Raw genomic sequence first — 13,983 nt, 5'->3', positions numbered from 1 at the left:
CGGCTGAGTTGGTCGTTGCCTTGCTTAGGCATACGGTTCCGAGTTTCCTATGCTGGGTATCTTCTGCTGGAGCGACGCAGAGTGACTGACTGGGGAGGGGGAAAGTACGAGCATAACCTAAACCATCCTGAGGTCGCAGTCTTCAACGTCCACATCCATGCAGAAAAGCACGGAAGAGAATGCTTATTGGATGGCTGGAATCCCAAACAACAACGTCGGGCAGCAGGTGCAGATGCCGCGACTGGATGCAGGGGCTAAAACAAGGCGGTGGGTGTGGGTGGAGGGCGGTGGTGGTCTTGTAACATTCTGGTCCTGCATCAAGCCATGTGAAATTCTGTAACAACCCAGATGTTTTATCCCCTCCGGATGGAGTAGTAGCAGCAGCATATCGTGACCATAGCAGTCTCATTTCGATCAACAATGTCTAGATCGTGGGAGAATAAATACTCAAAGTATTTGGTGATCCTGAGAGATGTGGATTTAGTGAAAAAGGGAAAAGAGTATTGACTTTCAATGCCCTGAGTGAACTGAGCTACGGTGATTACTTACTCCTTGACTCACAACTACGACTACTACTTGTTGGAGCTGCCTCGCCAAAAAAATTCTATACCAGGAAAAATAAATCGATCATTAATAATACAAGAAACAAATAATCCGAAAAGGAAATAATAGGAAAAAGGAAAAGGGAGTAAAAGGGCAGAAAAAAATAAAAAGGAAAAAAGAGAGGCGGCCAGCCCCACGGAGAAAGTCAGGAACAGCCGGTGCCAAAACAGTCCAGCGCCAACTACTGAACCCGCTAACCACTTTGGGCCCTCCCCCATCCCATCTCCTGACCGTCGCGCTCGCTCGCTTTCTCCTCTGCCTCCTCCACCCGTTTGTCTCTTCTTCTTCCCTTCTTCTTCTTTCCTCCCTTTCCCTTCCTTCCCACCGACCATCTTCGCATCTTTCTTTCCTTTCCCATTCACTCTTTTTTGTGTTTTTCAACCCTTCCATTCTTTCTTTCAACTACATTCGCTCGCTTCAGTCGATCGTTTCACTCTTTCACGATCTATTTCTCAATCTAGCTGTATCTTCGCTTACCTCAGGGCCGCCCATTGACGCAGACCTTCGCCATTACCAAACACCGGCCCCCCCCTCCGAATCTGTACCGATCTACTTTTGATATCTCAATCTCACGTACAGCCTCCCCCATTACGGTTGCGAAGAGCAAGGATCATATTTCCCTTTCAAGCTGCCTAGGTCAGCTGTTTATATTATTCCCACGACATTTGATTGCCCTCTCATCCCGACGCTTCTGCGACGCGCTCATCTTCTCTCTTGCGCTTTGCTTCATCGGAACTCTCGACTCTCGACGTGTTTCCAGCCAAAGCGCTTCCATTCGTTTGACATTACCCGCATTCTCTGGCGCTTGACGCTGCTTCAGAGATCCGGAAACTCCCCTCCCCAATCCTCATTGACTGTCGGCCGGATCGTCACACCACCCATACTCTTTTTCCTTCCACGGAATCTCCTTTCTACGAACTTGGTCGTATCGCATTTCCTACCATTCAACTTCACTCAATCCCTGCAAACATGTCTTCGACAGACACTCCTGACCCTTCGACCACGTCGAACTCTTCCTCCAACACCGCTTCTACCATGACTTCGTCTTCGTCGACTACTTCGAGCCCGTCCCCGGCCATGTCCAATTCCACCACGGCCGCCTCCGCTTCGGCACGTCGACCTCAGCGGAAGAGCACGCTGACCCAGCAGCAGAAGAACAACAAGCGCCAACGGGCGACTCAGGATCAACTGGTCACCCTCGAATTGGAATTTAACAAGAACCCGACTCCCACGGCAGCCACGCGCGAAAGAATTGCCCAAGAAATCAACATGACTGAGCGGTCCGTCCAGATCTGGTTCCAAAACAGGTATGTGATCCTTACTATCATTCCTTACCTGCTGCTAACCGAATCTGTAGACGCGCAAAAATAAAGATGCTTGCTAAGAAGAGCATCGAAACGGGTGAAGGCTGTGATTCTATTCCCGAGTCGATGCGCCAGTACCTGGCCATGCAATTCGACCCCACTAAGCCCGGTGCAAGGGACCCCTTTGGGCGCACGGGTGGATACGGAACCGGTGGTGTTTATCCCCATGAGTCGGCTCCTTCTGGCAAAGTTGGTACGTTGAGTCCGCCATTGCTATTTTGTCACGAATACTGACGATCACAGTTATTCATCACTTCACCTGTCGTTCCTTGACTATCGGTAGCTGGCGACGTATCGGACAGAACGCGATGGATCTGGTGGTATTCTATTCCCCTGAGAAGGCCTGCATGACGTACTATATCAACAACGATTCTGCTGGATACAAGATCGAGTACCCGTTCGCCTACATCAAGAACATCACACTGGAGTCGGGCGACCAGACTCCTCAGGCAAACGGTGCTCCCCCGCGACCTGGCGGTCTTGTCGTTGAGCTGAACCGCCCCCCGCTGTTCTACATGGACTCCTCCAACTCTGGTGGATTCTACCAGTGTGGTGACTTTACCGAGGATCAGCAGGCAAGCCAAATCCTGGTCCACCATCTTGGGGGACATCCCAAGGTTCTCAGCGTGCAACTTGCCAAGCTAGTGTCCCTGGAATCCTTCCAGAACCGCCTTGCGTACAACAACTTTGCCATGAATCCGCCCATGTCCCCTCCATTTATCCAGCGTCCTGCATCGCAGCCGAATCAATTCGCTCCGGCCTTCTTGAACGTGTTCCCCGAGAGCCATGCTCACCTGAACATTCCCGCAATGCGCGGACACAAGCGCCAGAGGAGTCGCTCAGTTCCGGTAGCTGTCGACTTCTCTGCCATGCAGGCTCCTCTTGCCCACTATAACATGCCCCAGACTCCGGCTCAGTTCAACCATGCGGATACGGGTATCTTTGCTCCCGTTCCCCAGTCGACTCATCCTTTGGCTGTCAACCTTCGGATAGATACCTCTGCCTCCTATGGGTTCGACCCGCGGACACACCCCATGTCTGCTACCACGACAGCTTCCCCATCAGACTTTGCCAGCCCTGGGCTTTTCAGCACTGGAGCTGGCGGTGACTCAACTCCTGTTGCTACCAACATGGGGACCCCCTTCAACCTTCCCTTCGTCTCGCCCGCTGTTGACTCAACCGTGGCGTCCCAAGCATCTTATTCTAACGTCAGTCATGCCGATCCTATGATTGCGAATCATTCTCCTCCATTGTCGAACATCTCGCACGCTCCCCAAGATATGTACGGTCTGGGTAACGAACATCAGCCCAACTACACGGATGATGGCATGTCCATGAATGGGATTTATCCCAAGCATAACATGAACTTCGCTGTTCCGGCTTCTATGGGTCTTGAGACCAACACATACGATCTACCCATGCAGCCCATGTCCGGCCATACATCCCCCGGCGTCCATGGCGATTTCCAGAGCCTGAGCCTGGAGAACGTTGATCCCAACGGTATGGCCCCTGGCTCCTGAAGCCAGAACATGCTATGACCCGTATTGACGTTGGCTGTCTTCGGCCATCGGCCCAGCCATATCTCTATCTACCCTTGGGTAGCACCGCCTATTGGCGCGGATCTTCAAATCTCCGCATCTTCAATGTTTCGAATTTTCCTGGCCACTGGTCTCGAGTACCTCCACTCGGACTGATGAGATACCCAGACATCCGCGTGATGTATGGCCAATCGACGATGACGGGAGGATGTATCCTTTCTTGATTATGTTCTCAGCGTCTTCTGTATTAATAACCTTCTCCGGGGCTGGTCCTGAGCGTTCATTCGCATTTCTCATTTCCCAGCAGGCTAGCTGGGCTTTTCATCTTCTTCTCTGCCCTGACCATTTTTCTTTTCATTTTGTTTATACCTGGTCAGGGTTTAACGTGGTTATGCCAGAAAGTCAGACAGATGGCGACATTCGGTTATTTTCTTGGATTCTTCTGGGTTGGCGGGTTAGGAATCGTTTGCTCATTTCCCTTTGTGATGGTTATTTATCGTCCTGAGATTGGCGTCTGCATATTTTGCTTGAAGCAATCCTGTCATGTAGCACATTGATAATGGTGCCACTATCGAGGCGGAGCTGAGACAACCTCCGTCCGGATTGTGCGCACGGCTGATATGGAGACATTTCTCAGGTCCAACCTGAACCATGAAACACCACCAACTGCCCCACGCGCTGCTCGTAGCGAATACATTCATAAAATAGTAGAGTGTCAATCTATCGATTCGCACATAGTAACAGTAGTATACAGGGGTATCGTATCTAAATCAAGCGGATAATCCAATGAAAAAAATCTCCCTACCGACCCTGCCACCCCTTTGGCACCGGCGCCTTCAACCCCCTCGACTCCCTCAAATACTTCTCAACCCAAACCTCCATCTTCTCCAACAAATTCATCTCCCTGCCCCCCTCAGTCACACCATCCCGACACCAAACACTCCACGACCCCATCTCCACCGCCATCAACACATCCGTCCCCAACCGATCCCCCACCACCGCGATCTCATCCGCGCGACTCACCACCCCCCTTTCCCGGAACCACTCCAGCACCTCCCTCCCACAAAACGGCTTTTTCTCGCTCCCCTCGGGAAGCCGAAACACCGGAATCCGCAGCTCCCCCAGTTCCTTCTCCAGCTCGCGCACCTCTGCATCATACCGCGGGTGACTCCCCGCGCGGTTCGAGACAATCAGGATTGAGTTATCTGCCGTGAAGGGGGACGTTGGAGAGGTGCGTAGCGCGTGCAGCTTTTTAAGGATCTCGGATGGGAAAGAGGTGGTTTTCGGGTGGCAGAGTGTGTTGTCTTTGTCGAGGACGAGGGCCCGGATTGTGGGTGGTGGCTTTTGGGTGTTGGGGTGGACTGCTGGGCCGAGGTTTTCGGGTAAGTGGGTGATTGTTGGGATGGTGAGGTGGGGGAGGAAGTTGGAGGGGTTTTTTAGGAGGGTTGAGACGGCCAGGTTGAAGGCGCGGAGGTTGCTGTTGGGGGGTTGCATGGCGGACTTGGGTGTAGGATTTGGGAGGTGGTGGTTTGTGTTGTTAGATGGTGTTGTTTTAGTGGGGTATTATTTGAGGAGTGTGGTGGTTTGTAGATCTTAATGCATAGTAGATCTAGATCTATTGCTTAAGGGGTGGGAAGTGAGAGAAGGTTGAATGGGTGCTTAATGTGTATCAGATTAATTGCTGGAATGGAAGCAATGGATGGATGATAGGAAAAGGATAAGATGGAAGAAAGAAGACTAGTCTTGGCCGAGAAGTCTCCCGCACCGCAGAGCCGCAAAACTCTCCGCCGGCGGATCGCACGCGCCAGACACACAAGACAACCTTCCCTTCCCTTGCCATTCTGTCTTCGTTTGACTGATTTAACACGCCTTTGAATAATAGTCAAGCTTCTTTTTTTCAGCTTGCTTTATATTATCTTCTCCGACCTTCATTCTCTTTTCCCTCCACGGCTTCGCTAGAATCTCTCACATTCCGCAATGGGCAAGTTGACCAGCACGATCGGTATCCCGATCAAGCTTCTTAATGAGGCGCAGGTTGGTCCTATCCTTCCTTTTCTAAGCTATTGGCTTGTTATCTGTGTATTGCGATTAAGCTAATGCGAGCGGGGGGTTTGTATAGGGCCACGTCGTCACACTTGAGATCACGTCCGGGGTTGTCTACCGTGGAAAACTCCTAGAGGGTGCGTTCACACCCTCCTCCTCCTCCTCTGCCTCCTCTGCCTCCTTTACCACCTATCCATCCTTTCCAATACAACAATTCTAAATACAGCTATCACTAACTTCCTCTGCTACAGCTGAGGACAACATGAACGTCCAACTGAAGGATATCACGGTCACCGCGCGCGACGGCCGCGTGTCACATCTCGACCAGGTGTACATTCGGGGAAGCCATGTGAAGTTCTTCATTGTGCCGGATATGCTTAGGTTCGCTGCCACCATCTCTTCTCTTACATGTATTATTGGGTATTGGGGTATGGGCAATGCTAACTACTATCGCATAGGAACGCTCCCATGTTCCGCTCACGAGGCCAGCGCGGTCGCGGTGTCGGTCTTGCTCGTGGTAAGGCCACGGTGCAGAGGGCGAGAGGACAGAGACGGGGTTAAAAAAACGATATGGATACTAGTGGATGGATGGATGGATGGTGCGGCGTTCTTATTTTGTTCTATTCGAGTTGCTTTCTGTGTGTCTCCTTTTCGTATCTATAAACTTGTCTTGTCTCGTATTGGCTTGGCTGTCTGGGTCGTCGGGTCTGATATCATATTAAATACATCGAGATTGATTGGGTTCTTGCGTTTTCTTGAGGGCATTGATGGGGGAGGGTATGTGATTGTGGCAGTGCTACTGGGTGGTTCGTAAGGTGGTACTCAGGATGTAGTTGGGGAGTGATGAGATACATAGACAGCTAGCTAGCTAGCTGATGTGATAGGTTAATATCAATACCAACGACACGAGCAAATTCGAATACATCATTACAACATTGTGAATAATCCAAAGCATAAATTGTATTGCAAGAGGGCATGAAACATGGTAAGGAATATCAACACGAGATCAATCACTCCTAACCAAACCACCTCCGAGCTTACTCCGCCGCCCTCCCCGCATCCCGTCCAACTTTCTCTGTCCTCCTCAACTCTTAACCCTTCACGATAAATAGACAGCAACTCTTCACCACATACCCCACCTCAAACAAACCCTCCCAAATCAACGACCGAAAATGCCACCCACGACATCCACATCAACATCAACCTCCAAACCAACCCCCATCCCCAACCCCCGCCGCCTCCTCATCCTCACCCCAACCACACACTCCCAATCCATCATCCCTCCTCTCCTACACTCCCTAACAGGCACCCCCGTCACCACTCCTCCAACAGCGCCAGCATCAGCTTCACCAACACCAACACCCACCCTCTCCTCAGCCTCCACTATCGCCGCCTCATCCACCACCTCCCTCGCATCCAACACGACCATCACCACCACATTCGCCGGCTACACCACACATCCGCCCCTCCACCTCTCAAACAAGTACTACACAGCCGATATCCCAATCTGGGTAGACGAGATCCCTCTCCAGACCCCGAACCAACCCCCTCAGCATCCGGAAGCACCATCTCCCCCGCGCAATGGAGAACCGAGTTCTCCAGCCCCGAGGCCCAAGTCGTGCGGGACGCTATCGGCGCCGTGATGATCTGTTTCCGGAACCCCGTGCAGATGGACCCCGTACCCGGGCAGGAACCACAGCAGGAAGATGATGTGGAAGATAGGGCTGATGTGCGCGGGCTGAAGGAGTTCGTGAGGGCTGTGGGGGAAGTGAGGGCGTTGATTGAGGAGGAGAGGGGTGGGGTGGGGGAGGTGCCCGGGTTGGTTGTTTTGGTGGGGGAGAAGACGAAGACAGCAGGTTCTGGGAAGGTAGCTGGTGAGGGTGAGGATGAGGATGGGCTGGGGTTGGAGATTGATGAGGTGTTTTCGGAGGGGTGGTGGGAGGATCAGGTCTGTGAGATGGGGTTGATGGGAATGGAGGTTGTGAGGTGGGGTGGGAAGGAGGGAGAAGAGGAGGAGGTGGGGAGAAATCGGTATGGTGGTATGTTAAACTATTCCATTTTGCTTTCGTCTGGGGGGTATGAGATAGGTGGTGATGGGTGATGCTGACTTATGGGTGTAGAACTACAGGGCATGCGCCGGATTAAAGAGGTCTTGGAGACGCATGAGTGGGCTGCGACGGAGGATGCAGAGACAGGGTTACTGAATGATGGGATTGACGATGATCTTGAGCGCGAGCTTTTGGGCTTGGATGATGCGGACAATGGGTTCGATTTGGAGGTGGATGAGCTGCAGCGCGAGATGGTTGGGTTGCGGATGGCGATTGAGCGGGGAGGAGGGGATGGGTTTGATGATGATGACGATGAAGAGGATGAGGAGTTGCGCGTCGATGCGGTCGAGGCGCTGTTGCTTCGGATGCGAGCCATCAAGGGTAGTGATGATTCCTTCTGTCTCCAAGTGAGGTTGGATGTTTGCTAACATGGTCATTAGATATCAGCGACGAGTTGCCCGAAGCGGAGAGGAAACGGTTTGCAGCAAAGGCCGTGCGTGATATCATGAGGGAGATGTAGCTGCCAAGTATATAGTGTACAATATGTTATGTATTATCGTGCCGAGCTTATATCCATCTATACCACTACACCAGTATATCACCATCATACAGATCCACCTCTTCTAACCTTACACCACCACGTATCTCCACCCCCAATTTATTCAGTCAACACACCTATTTCTTGCTCATCGCCTTGCGTCTCTGCTTAATCATATGCGTATACAAAATATACGACCCTACCCAAATTAGCACATACCCTTAATACAAAAGCACCCCCCTCTCCCCAAGAAGGAAGGAAGAAAGATGAACTCACCAGGAACATAAATCCCCAACACCGCAATCAAAAACCACCGATACAACGGACTCACCAACTCCCCGGCAGGCCCCAACGCCTTGTACACCATAAGACACTCACTGGAGATACCAAGAGGATAAAGCACATAGAAGGTGTTATACCTAACAACATCCCCAGGTTAGCAATAACACCACCACCAAATAGAAATTATTGGAATCAAGAATCTCACCTCAACCAAGCCCACCACCCCGGCACCCCAACCCCCGACAACTGCAGGGCAAAGAATCCATAGCGAATACACTCCGTCACACCCCACGCGCCCAAACACCCCAAGAAGGCATAATCACCCAGTCCAACAACCTCCTGACTTCCACCAACACCAGCAGCAGCATATTTCTCCCCCACAATCACACCCTGGAACAGATACATGATTCCCCAGACAAGCAGAATGCGACTAGCGACCTGCATGGCGGTGGTGAGGACAGGCGCGCGCACGAGACGGAGTAGACTGTGGATGATCTCCAGTAGGGCGAGGGATTGGGTTGTTAGGAGGAGGGGGTAGACGTTCGTGAATATTTGGGGGATGGTATTCGGAGAGAAGAAGAGCTGCGAGAGGCCTCGGATCGTGCATGTTGCCCAGAGGATGAGGGAGGCGGCGTTGTAGAGGAGGAGGTAGGGGCGAGATAGTCCCATCTTTTCTTTTGTTGGTTCCCTTGGGGGGTGATGGGAGGGGAGGGTGTATGTACTGTTGTTGTTGTGGTGGTGGTGGTGGAATGGTGGTGGTGAAGGAAAGAGGGAAAATAAGTAGTGTAGCTTGATAAGTAGAAGGGTAGGTAGGGACTAGTGGATCGTTGGGACGCGTCGATCAGTGGTGAGGATGGTTATGTAATCTCCCCCAGATTTTGTGCCGAGGATGATTTATGACTGATTTTTGGGCTGTGTGGAATGTGTGGTGGGTTCAATGGTCAATGCTTCTACTACTACATTCTTTAAGGGGTAGTAAGGTATTGCATACGCTACTGGCATCTCATACTTTTAATCATGATTCATCCTATAAACACGCTAATCAAGGACACAAATGCAAACACGCAGCTTCATGAAGCGAGAACTAGCCTCCAGCATGAGTCGGCAACGCAGTTGCCCTCGTCGTCCGCTGCCAATCAGGTCGTGACCGTACAATATCATGACATTCGTGATCCTCATCATCGCTATTGTAAATACTGTGCGAGAAAGGTATACCACTGAGAAGGTAAAAGGTTGCTAAATCGGACAGATGCTTCAGGCTAGAGCGGCCCTCCGGGTTCCCACGCCCAGAGAGCCTCGTAAAACAAAGGAATGAAAAGCTTCGTGATGACAAGGCGAAAGTACGAAAGCAAGGCGCTCGCTGATGCCGGGCTGGTGTCATAATCATAATGCCGTCATCTCAAAGCTCGTTACACGTCGTTTAGTTTGCGCGAATCACAAGTCGGGAGACAAATTTGTTGGATAAACAGTCGAAGTCATTGCGGTTGAACTTGGAACCGTTACGGCCCCGAAGATAGCTCTCTACAGAACGATTAGCAATGCACAGACGCACCAGAATTCAGTTTCGCGCTTACCAAATTGCGTAACATGTTGGCGGACCTCGGTCATTGTGTTGCAGACATCGGGGTTCGAGTGCAGCAGGTGGTGGTGCTTGGTCGTCTCCCAGTCCGTAAACGCAGGCAGCTTCTGTGAAATCGCCTGGAACAGACCGACGATGACTCCCACCGGTGTGGTCTCCATATCATTGCAGAACTTATCAACAGCGGCAGCATCCTGCGACACGTCAGCATCACGGCTTGCACACACGTTCATTCCACATACCGGAGTACGATAATGGCAGTCAAACTGCATCTCCTCCCACACGGCCAGAAGTATCGAAGCCAGGATGAAAATTGTCGGCCAGTTCTTGAGCTTCTCTCCACTGTAGACACTTGAGTAGAGGCTAGACAGCTCTTCCAGCACGTCCTTCTGCAACTCTCGCCACATGTTCGCCATGGCACACTTGACCTGGAAGTTGACCATCACAGGCGCTATCGTCTTGCCACTGAACTTGGACGTCGTGTCATTGATCTTGCCCTTGAACTGCTCCTCCTCGCCAATACCCTCCACCATGGTAACGTGCAGCGTCAGGTTGTAGGCAATGATAAGCTTCAACGCCTTGCGGATCACCGGCAACTTCGTGCGGTAGTAATACCGGAAGGCCGTCTTCAGCATCTGCGTCAGGAAAGGTGTGCCTTCGAAGTAGTCATCCACAAACTTCTCAAACGTTCCGTTGCCGTCAATGTGGCGATCCAGATAATCCGAGAGCATAGCGTGCGAGATGCCTTCCATTCCAGCGGAGAGCCTGGCCGTTTCCACCTCGTATGGCGTCGGCTCCCGGTGCAAAGACTCCACCCAGTCGACCTTGAAGCACTGATCATCGTGTACGTAGACCTCGCGGGCGTTGATGGGAAGAACTTGACCGTAGCCATGAGTGATGAAAAGAGTCGTCTCCAATTCCGAGAACCCCTTGATGTTTCCGACCGTGAAATCATAGTTGACGTGACGATCGTAGTCCGCCTTCCAGTCCTTCATGAAATAGCCGATCTCCTTGATGTCAATCCGCGTGCAGGGAACCTGCCACAATCGCGCATGCGAGGGTTGGCAGCCCGCACAGGGCTCTCCTTTGTCGCACTATTTACTCAATCAGTATGTCGCATCGCTAAGGTGGGGTCTATCTTACAGTCTTCTTCAGGAACTTGCAACGCAAACACGCGCGCAGTTTGCGGATCTCGCTGGCTTGTTTCCGTTGGTCCGGCTTGAGCGGGCCCTTACGCTTGCCAACACGCTTCTCGGTCTCTGGCTTTCCATTTTGCGACTGCTTACGAACCTTGGTCTCGGCTGTCTTAGCAGCGATCGGGCTCTTACGAGACGGCTTCCGGCTAGGAGGGGAAGCCGATGAAGTTGATCCTGCGGACCGAGAAGGCGGGGTCGACGCCTTCTTGGAGGGCACCGGAATGGGCCGCACAATGGCCACGGGGCTAACCGCCGTAGGCGATTGAGAACCATGCGAGGTGTGGTCGTAAGAGACCCGACGAGTCATGCTGTGGTTGAAAGCAGTGTCAAAGTTGGTGTCAGAGCTGGGCGAATTGATTGGATTCGTGATTTCCACGAAGCTTCCGTATGACGTGGAATAAGACGACTCGGACAGAGACCGGTCGTGGAGCGTCTGGGTAGGATTGATAAAGATGCCCTGGTCCGGGTAGGAAAATTCATGAGAGCGACGGGGCTCAATGGTGCTCCAGCCGTTGTCGCTACTGGACAAAGATCGGACCTCCAGGTAAGTGTCGGTGGGAGAGCTGCTCTCCAGGACATTCTGTGGTGCGCTGTAGGCGGACAGATCCGGTAAGCCATCGGCAGGAGGGAACGCCATGAGGTCGGCCTGGAGGTCATGGTAAGGGAATGGAACCATGTCGACCGGCGCGGAGAGGGGCAGATAAGAGCCATCGAGCAGGCTCGTGCTCATGTGGCCGTGGGCTCCAGACATGAGATCCACGGGAGAAGAGTGGATAGACATGCCATAGCTAGCGGCGGTGGTGAACTGCTGGGGAGCGGAGGAGGCCTCCTCATGGGAGTACTGAAGGTGGGGTTGCAAGTGCTGGAAGTGCCAGTCGACCATCAGATTAGGATCCTGAGCTACCGATTGATCATAAGCGTGACCGCTGGTTTGCAAGGGCGAGATGTCTCGCGCTCCATCGGATCGCTGAGAGGCCTGGTGGTCCACCGCCACGGGCCATGAGTGAGCTTGGAGGTAATTCCTCGAGTCGTAGTCCAGGCCAATGAAGCCGTCGCTTGATAAATCGACATTCGACATGATGCTGACAACAGGAAACTATTTACCAACGGTGAAGAGGGAGAAAAGGAAAGGATTGCATGAACTTTGCTGGACACTTTGAAGAGGGAAATAAAAGAGGAGGGGAAAAAAGAAATGAATAAGATGGGAGAGTAAAAAAAAAGAAAATAAGAATAAAACTCAAGCGATAGACAGACAGCAAGACAGACAGATAGACAAATAGACAGACAGAAGTTAGACAGACAGACAGACAGATAGACACACGCTGGGGGGTACAAAAAACAAATAAGAGCGTGAAGAATATGGGTGGGTGTGGGAGGGGATTGGGGGATGGGGATGGGGATAGGAGGAAGACGTGGGAATACTGATTGATGGAATGGTGACTGATGAAGCCTGAGGACCAGAGAAGGGCTTCGGATGAGCAGAAAGCCCAGAATCCGGGGGTGCAAAGCGAGAAGAAGAGGACGAGGACGGGCGATAGGATGAGGCCATGGCGGGCAAAAGCCAGGCTAGCGGTGGGGAGCAAAGCAGCGGTGAGGCGGGAGTTGCGTCGGCCGGAGATACGCTAGGGGATCCTGGGAAGGAGTTATCACCATCCGAAGTGGGGATTCGTGAACGAAGTCAAAAAGACTGACTGACTCTCTTCCCTCTCTGTCCCGGGAAAATTGGAAAAGAGAGGCTGGGTTGCATCCCCTCCGCCCGGGTGGGCTTAATGCCACGACCCTTTCCTACCTGATTGGAGTGGCGTTACTCCATCCACAGCTGATGAACTACTATCAGTACTCACTACTATCTACAATCTACTACTGTGTCCTAGGTTAGCACGTACAGTAGTCTGCTTTTCTTCCCCGGGCGCCAAAATGGAGAAAGAGATGATATCCACAAAAGAAAAAAAAGGAAGTAACTAAAAAAAAAAAAAAACTTGATGAAGAAAAAAATTGGAACAGAAGAAAAGAAACAACAACGAAGAAAAAAAAGGCAGACAGAATAGTGCCACTCCAAAGAAACAAAACAGAAAAAAGAGCCAACATGGTCTTTCACACTAGTCCTATCTGAGTTCAATCTGTAGGACCCTACATCTCACAATATGCTAGAGACCGGTTAACCCAATATGACCTAAGGATCGAACCACTACGTACTGCTAACTGTTCAATTGACAAGTCTCATGATTATCAGCCCTTTCTCGATCTTGGGCAAATTGGAAGCCTACCAACCGAGTTAAAAAGAGAGCAAAAAGGAAAAATAAAAGACTAGACTAGGCCAAGTGGGTTAGTTACTGTTAGTAGCTGCTGACCATGGGATGCGCGCGACGGCAGTACTAGCCCCATACGCCCATGCATCGGATTAGCCTACTCTCGTTGGCGTCCCACGTCCGAGCCACGTACCGGCTATGTACCAGTGACTCTCCCAACTGCCTTCCAGCGTAGCACTGCCCTACGTCAGTAGTACCTCTCGCTCAGAATGAATACTCCCCCTTCCAAAAAAGAAAAGTCATCAGGCAGATGATTTGTTGTCAGTCAACTAGTGATATAGTAGCGTAGTAGTAGCATAGTAGCACCTCGAGCTGTAGTGCTACTTCGCCCTTGGAATGGAATCATCAACAAAAAGCCTGCTTGCTTTTGGGCTACCGCGGTACCGGACGGAATTTTCCGTTGTCGAGACACGGGATCACATTCGGGAAAGGGAGATCAGTGGAAACCGTCAAAGATCGGTTGAGACTGGACTCGATGGAGCA

At 51.7% G+C, this 13,983-nt stretch overlaps 9 protein-coding genes across 9 annotated transcripts; 5 read left to right on the top strand and 4 right to left on the bottom strand.

Moving 5' to 3' along the window:
• Positions 1-1,572: 1,572 nt before the first annotated feature.
• On the top strand, positions 1,573-3,487 carry BO83DRAFT_399700 (homeobox domain-containing protein; the record flags this gene model as incomplete). Its single annotated transcript, XM_025533342.1, has 3 exons — positions 1,573-1,910; positions 1,961-2,160; positions 2,211-3,487. 3 exons carry the CDS (start codon positions 1,573-1,575, stop codon positions 3,485-3,487), a joined length of 1,815 nt encoding a protein of 604 aa, XP_025386879.1.
• Positions 3,488-3,600: 113 nt separating this feature from the next.
• On the top strand, positions 3,601-4,183 carry BO83DRAFT_55395 (uncharacterized protein). Its single transcript, XM_025537425.1, has one exon. The coding sequence runs from the start codon at positions 3,714-3,716 to the stop codon at positions 4,008-4,010; it is 297 nt and encodes a 98-aa protein (XP_025386878.1). The 5' UTR covers positions 3,601-3,713; the 3' UTR covers positions 4,011-4,183.
• A 1-nt stretch (position 4,184) lies between these two features.
• On the bottom strand, positions 4,185-5,211 carry BO83DRAFT_55396 (phosphatidylglycerophosphatase). The gene has a single exon (XM_025537426.1). The coding sequence runs from the start codon at positions 4,997-4,999 to the stop codon at positions 4,307-4,309; it is 693 nt and encodes a 230-aa protein (XP_025386877.1). The 5' UTR covers positions 5,000-5,211; the 3' UTR covers positions 4,185-4,306.
• Positions 5,212-5,299: 88 nt separating this feature from the next.
• BO83DRAFT_379292 (putative small nuclear ribonucleoprotein SmD3) lies at positions 5,300-6,286 on the top strand. The gene is made up of 4 exons (XM_025531472.1): positions 5,300-5,539; positions 5,625-5,685; positions 5,800-5,929; positions 6,007-6,286. Exons 1-4 carry the CDS (start codon positions 5,483-5,485, stop codon positions 6,107-6,109), a joined length of 351 nt encoding a protein of 116 aa, XP_025386876.1. The 5' UTR covers positions 5,300-5,482; the 3' UTR covers positions 6,110-6,286.
• A 434-nt stretch (positions 6,287-6,720) lies between these two features.
• Positions 6,721-8,116, top strand: BO83DRAFT_399697 (adaptin-binding domain-containing protein; the record flags this gene model as incomplete). Its single annotated transcript, XM_025533341.1, has 4 exons — positions 6,721-7,031; positions 7,064-7,587; positions 7,669-7,995; positions 8,037-8,116. The coding sequence occupies 4 exons, from the start codon at positions 6,721-6,723 to the stop codon at positions 8,114-8,116; spliced, it is 1,242 nt and encodes a 413-aa protein (XP_025386875.1).
• BO83DRAFT_379291 (protein tyrosine phosphatase-like domain-containing protein) lies at positions 8,087-9,212 on the bottom strand. Its single transcript, XM_025531471.1, has 3 exons — positions 8,622-9,212; positions 8,411-8,553; positions 8,087-8,333 (listed from the first exon to the last, which is right to left on the bottom strand). The coding sequence occupies exons 1-3, from the start codon at positions 9,083-9,085 to the stop codon at positions 8,272-8,274; spliced, it is 669 nt and encodes a 222-aa protein (XP_025386874.1). The 5' UTR covers positions 9,086-9,212; the 3' UTR covers positions 8,087-8,271.
• Positions 9,213-9,391: 179 nt separating this feature from the next.
• On the top strand, positions 9,392-9,787 carry BO83DRAFT_55161 (uncharacterized protein). The gene has a single exon (XM_025537424.1). It carries the CDS (start codon positions 9,434-9,436, stop codon positions 9,635-9,637), a length of 204 nt encoding a protein of 67 aa, XP_025386873.1. The 5' UTR covers positions 9,392-9,433; the 3' UTR covers positions 9,638-9,787.
• Positions 9,402-12,420, bottom strand: BO83DRAFT_362938 (Zn(II)2Cys6 transcription factor domain-containing protein). Its single transcript, XM_025529549.1, has 4 exons — positions 11,139-12,420; positions 10,238-11,089; positions 9,991-10,189; positions 9,402-9,937 (listed from the first exon to the last, which is right to left on the bottom strand). Exons 1-4 carry the CDS (start codon positions 12,267-12,269, stop codon positions 9,837-9,839), a joined length of 2,283 nt encoding a protein of 760 aa, XP_025386872.1. The 5' UTR covers positions 12,270-12,420; the 3' UTR covers positions 9,402-9,836.
• BO83DRAFT_379289 (uncharacterized protein) lies at positions 12,404-12,859 on the bottom strand. Its single transcript, XM_025531470.1, has one exon. It carries the CDS (start codon positions 12,738-12,740, stop codon positions 12,483-12,485), a length of 258 nt encoding a protein of 85 aa, XP_025386871.1. The 5' UTR covers positions 12,741-12,859; the 3' UTR covers positions 12,404-12,482.
• Between the last annotated feature and the right edge of the window lie 1,124 nt (positions 12,860-13,983).

Source organism: Aspergillus eucalypticola (genome assembly GCF_003184535.1).
Source record: "Aspergillus eucalypticola CBS 122712 chromosome Unknown BO83scaffold_16, whole genome shotgun sequence".
Taxonomy (NCBI): domain Eukaryota; kingdom Fungi; phylum Ascomycota; class Eurotiomycetes; order Eurotiales; family Aspergillaceae; genus Aspergillus; species Aspergillus eucalypticola.
This window is presented reverse-complemented; position numbering and strand designations above follow the sequence as displayed.

What these genes read in the sequence shown, in the direction of transcription:
- BO83DRAFT_379292 (XM_025531472.1), top strand. Translation starts at nt 5,483, where the DNA reads ATGGGCAAGTTGACCAGCACGATCGGTATCCCGATCAAGCTTCTTAAT. An exon ending in CCGTGGAAAACTCCTAGAGG is followed by an intron (nt 5,686 to 5,799) that starts GTGCGTTCACAC and finishes CCTCTGCTACAG; the next exon opens with CTGAGGACAACATGAACGTC. An exon ending in ATTGTGCCGGATATGCTTAG is followed by an intron (nt 5,930 to 6,006) that starts GTTCGCTGCCAC and finishes ACTATCGCATAG; the next exon opens with GAACGCTCCCATGTTCCGCT.
- BO83DRAFT_379291 (XM_025531471.1), bottom strand. Translation starts at nt 9,085, where the DNA reads ATGGGACTATCTCGCCCCTACCTCCTCCTCTACAACGCCGCCTCCCTC. An exon ending in GGGTGGTGGGCTTGGTTGAG is followed by an intron (nt 8,554 to 8,621) that starts GTGAGATTCTTG and finishes GGATGTTGTTAG; the next exon opens with GTATAACACCTTCTATGTGC. An exon ending in GTTGGGGATTTATGTTCCTG is followed by an intron (nt 8,334 to 8,410) that starts GTGAGTTCATCT and finishes TAATTTGGGTAG; the next exon opens with GGTCGTATATTTTGTATACG.
- BO83DRAFT_362938 (XM_025529549.1), bottom strand. Translation starts at nt 12,269, where the DNA reads ATGTCGAATGTCGATTTATCAAGCGACGGCTTCATTGGCCTGGACTAC. An exon ending in GCAAGTTCCTGAAGAAGACT is followed by an intron (nt 11,090 to 11,138) that starts GTAAGATAGACC and finishes TTGAGTAAATAG; the next exon opens with TGCGACAAAGGAGAGCCCTG. An exon ending in CCAACATGTTACGCAATTTG is followed by an intron (nt 9,938 to 9,990) that starts GTAAGCGCGAAA and finishes ATCGTTCTGTAG; the next exon opens with AGAGCTATCTTCGGGGCCGT.
- BO83DRAFT_55161 (XM_025537424.1), top strand. Translation starts at nt 9,434, where the DNA reads ATGATTCATCCTATAAACACGCTAATCAAGGACACAAATGCAAACACG.
- BO83DRAFT_55395 (XM_025537425.1), top strand. Translation starts at nt 3,714, where the DNA reads ATGTATCCTTTCTTGATTATGTTCTCAGCGTCTTCTGTATTAATAACC.
- BO83DRAFT_379289 (XM_025531470.1), bottom strand. Translation starts at nt 12,740, where the DNA reads ATGGCCTCATCCTATCGCCCGTCCTCGTCCTCTTCTTCTCGCTTTGCA.
- BO83DRAFT_55396 (XM_025537426.1), bottom strand. Translation starts at nt 4,999, where the DNA reads ATGCAACCCCCCAACAGCAACCTCCGCGCCTTCAACCTGGCCGTCTCA.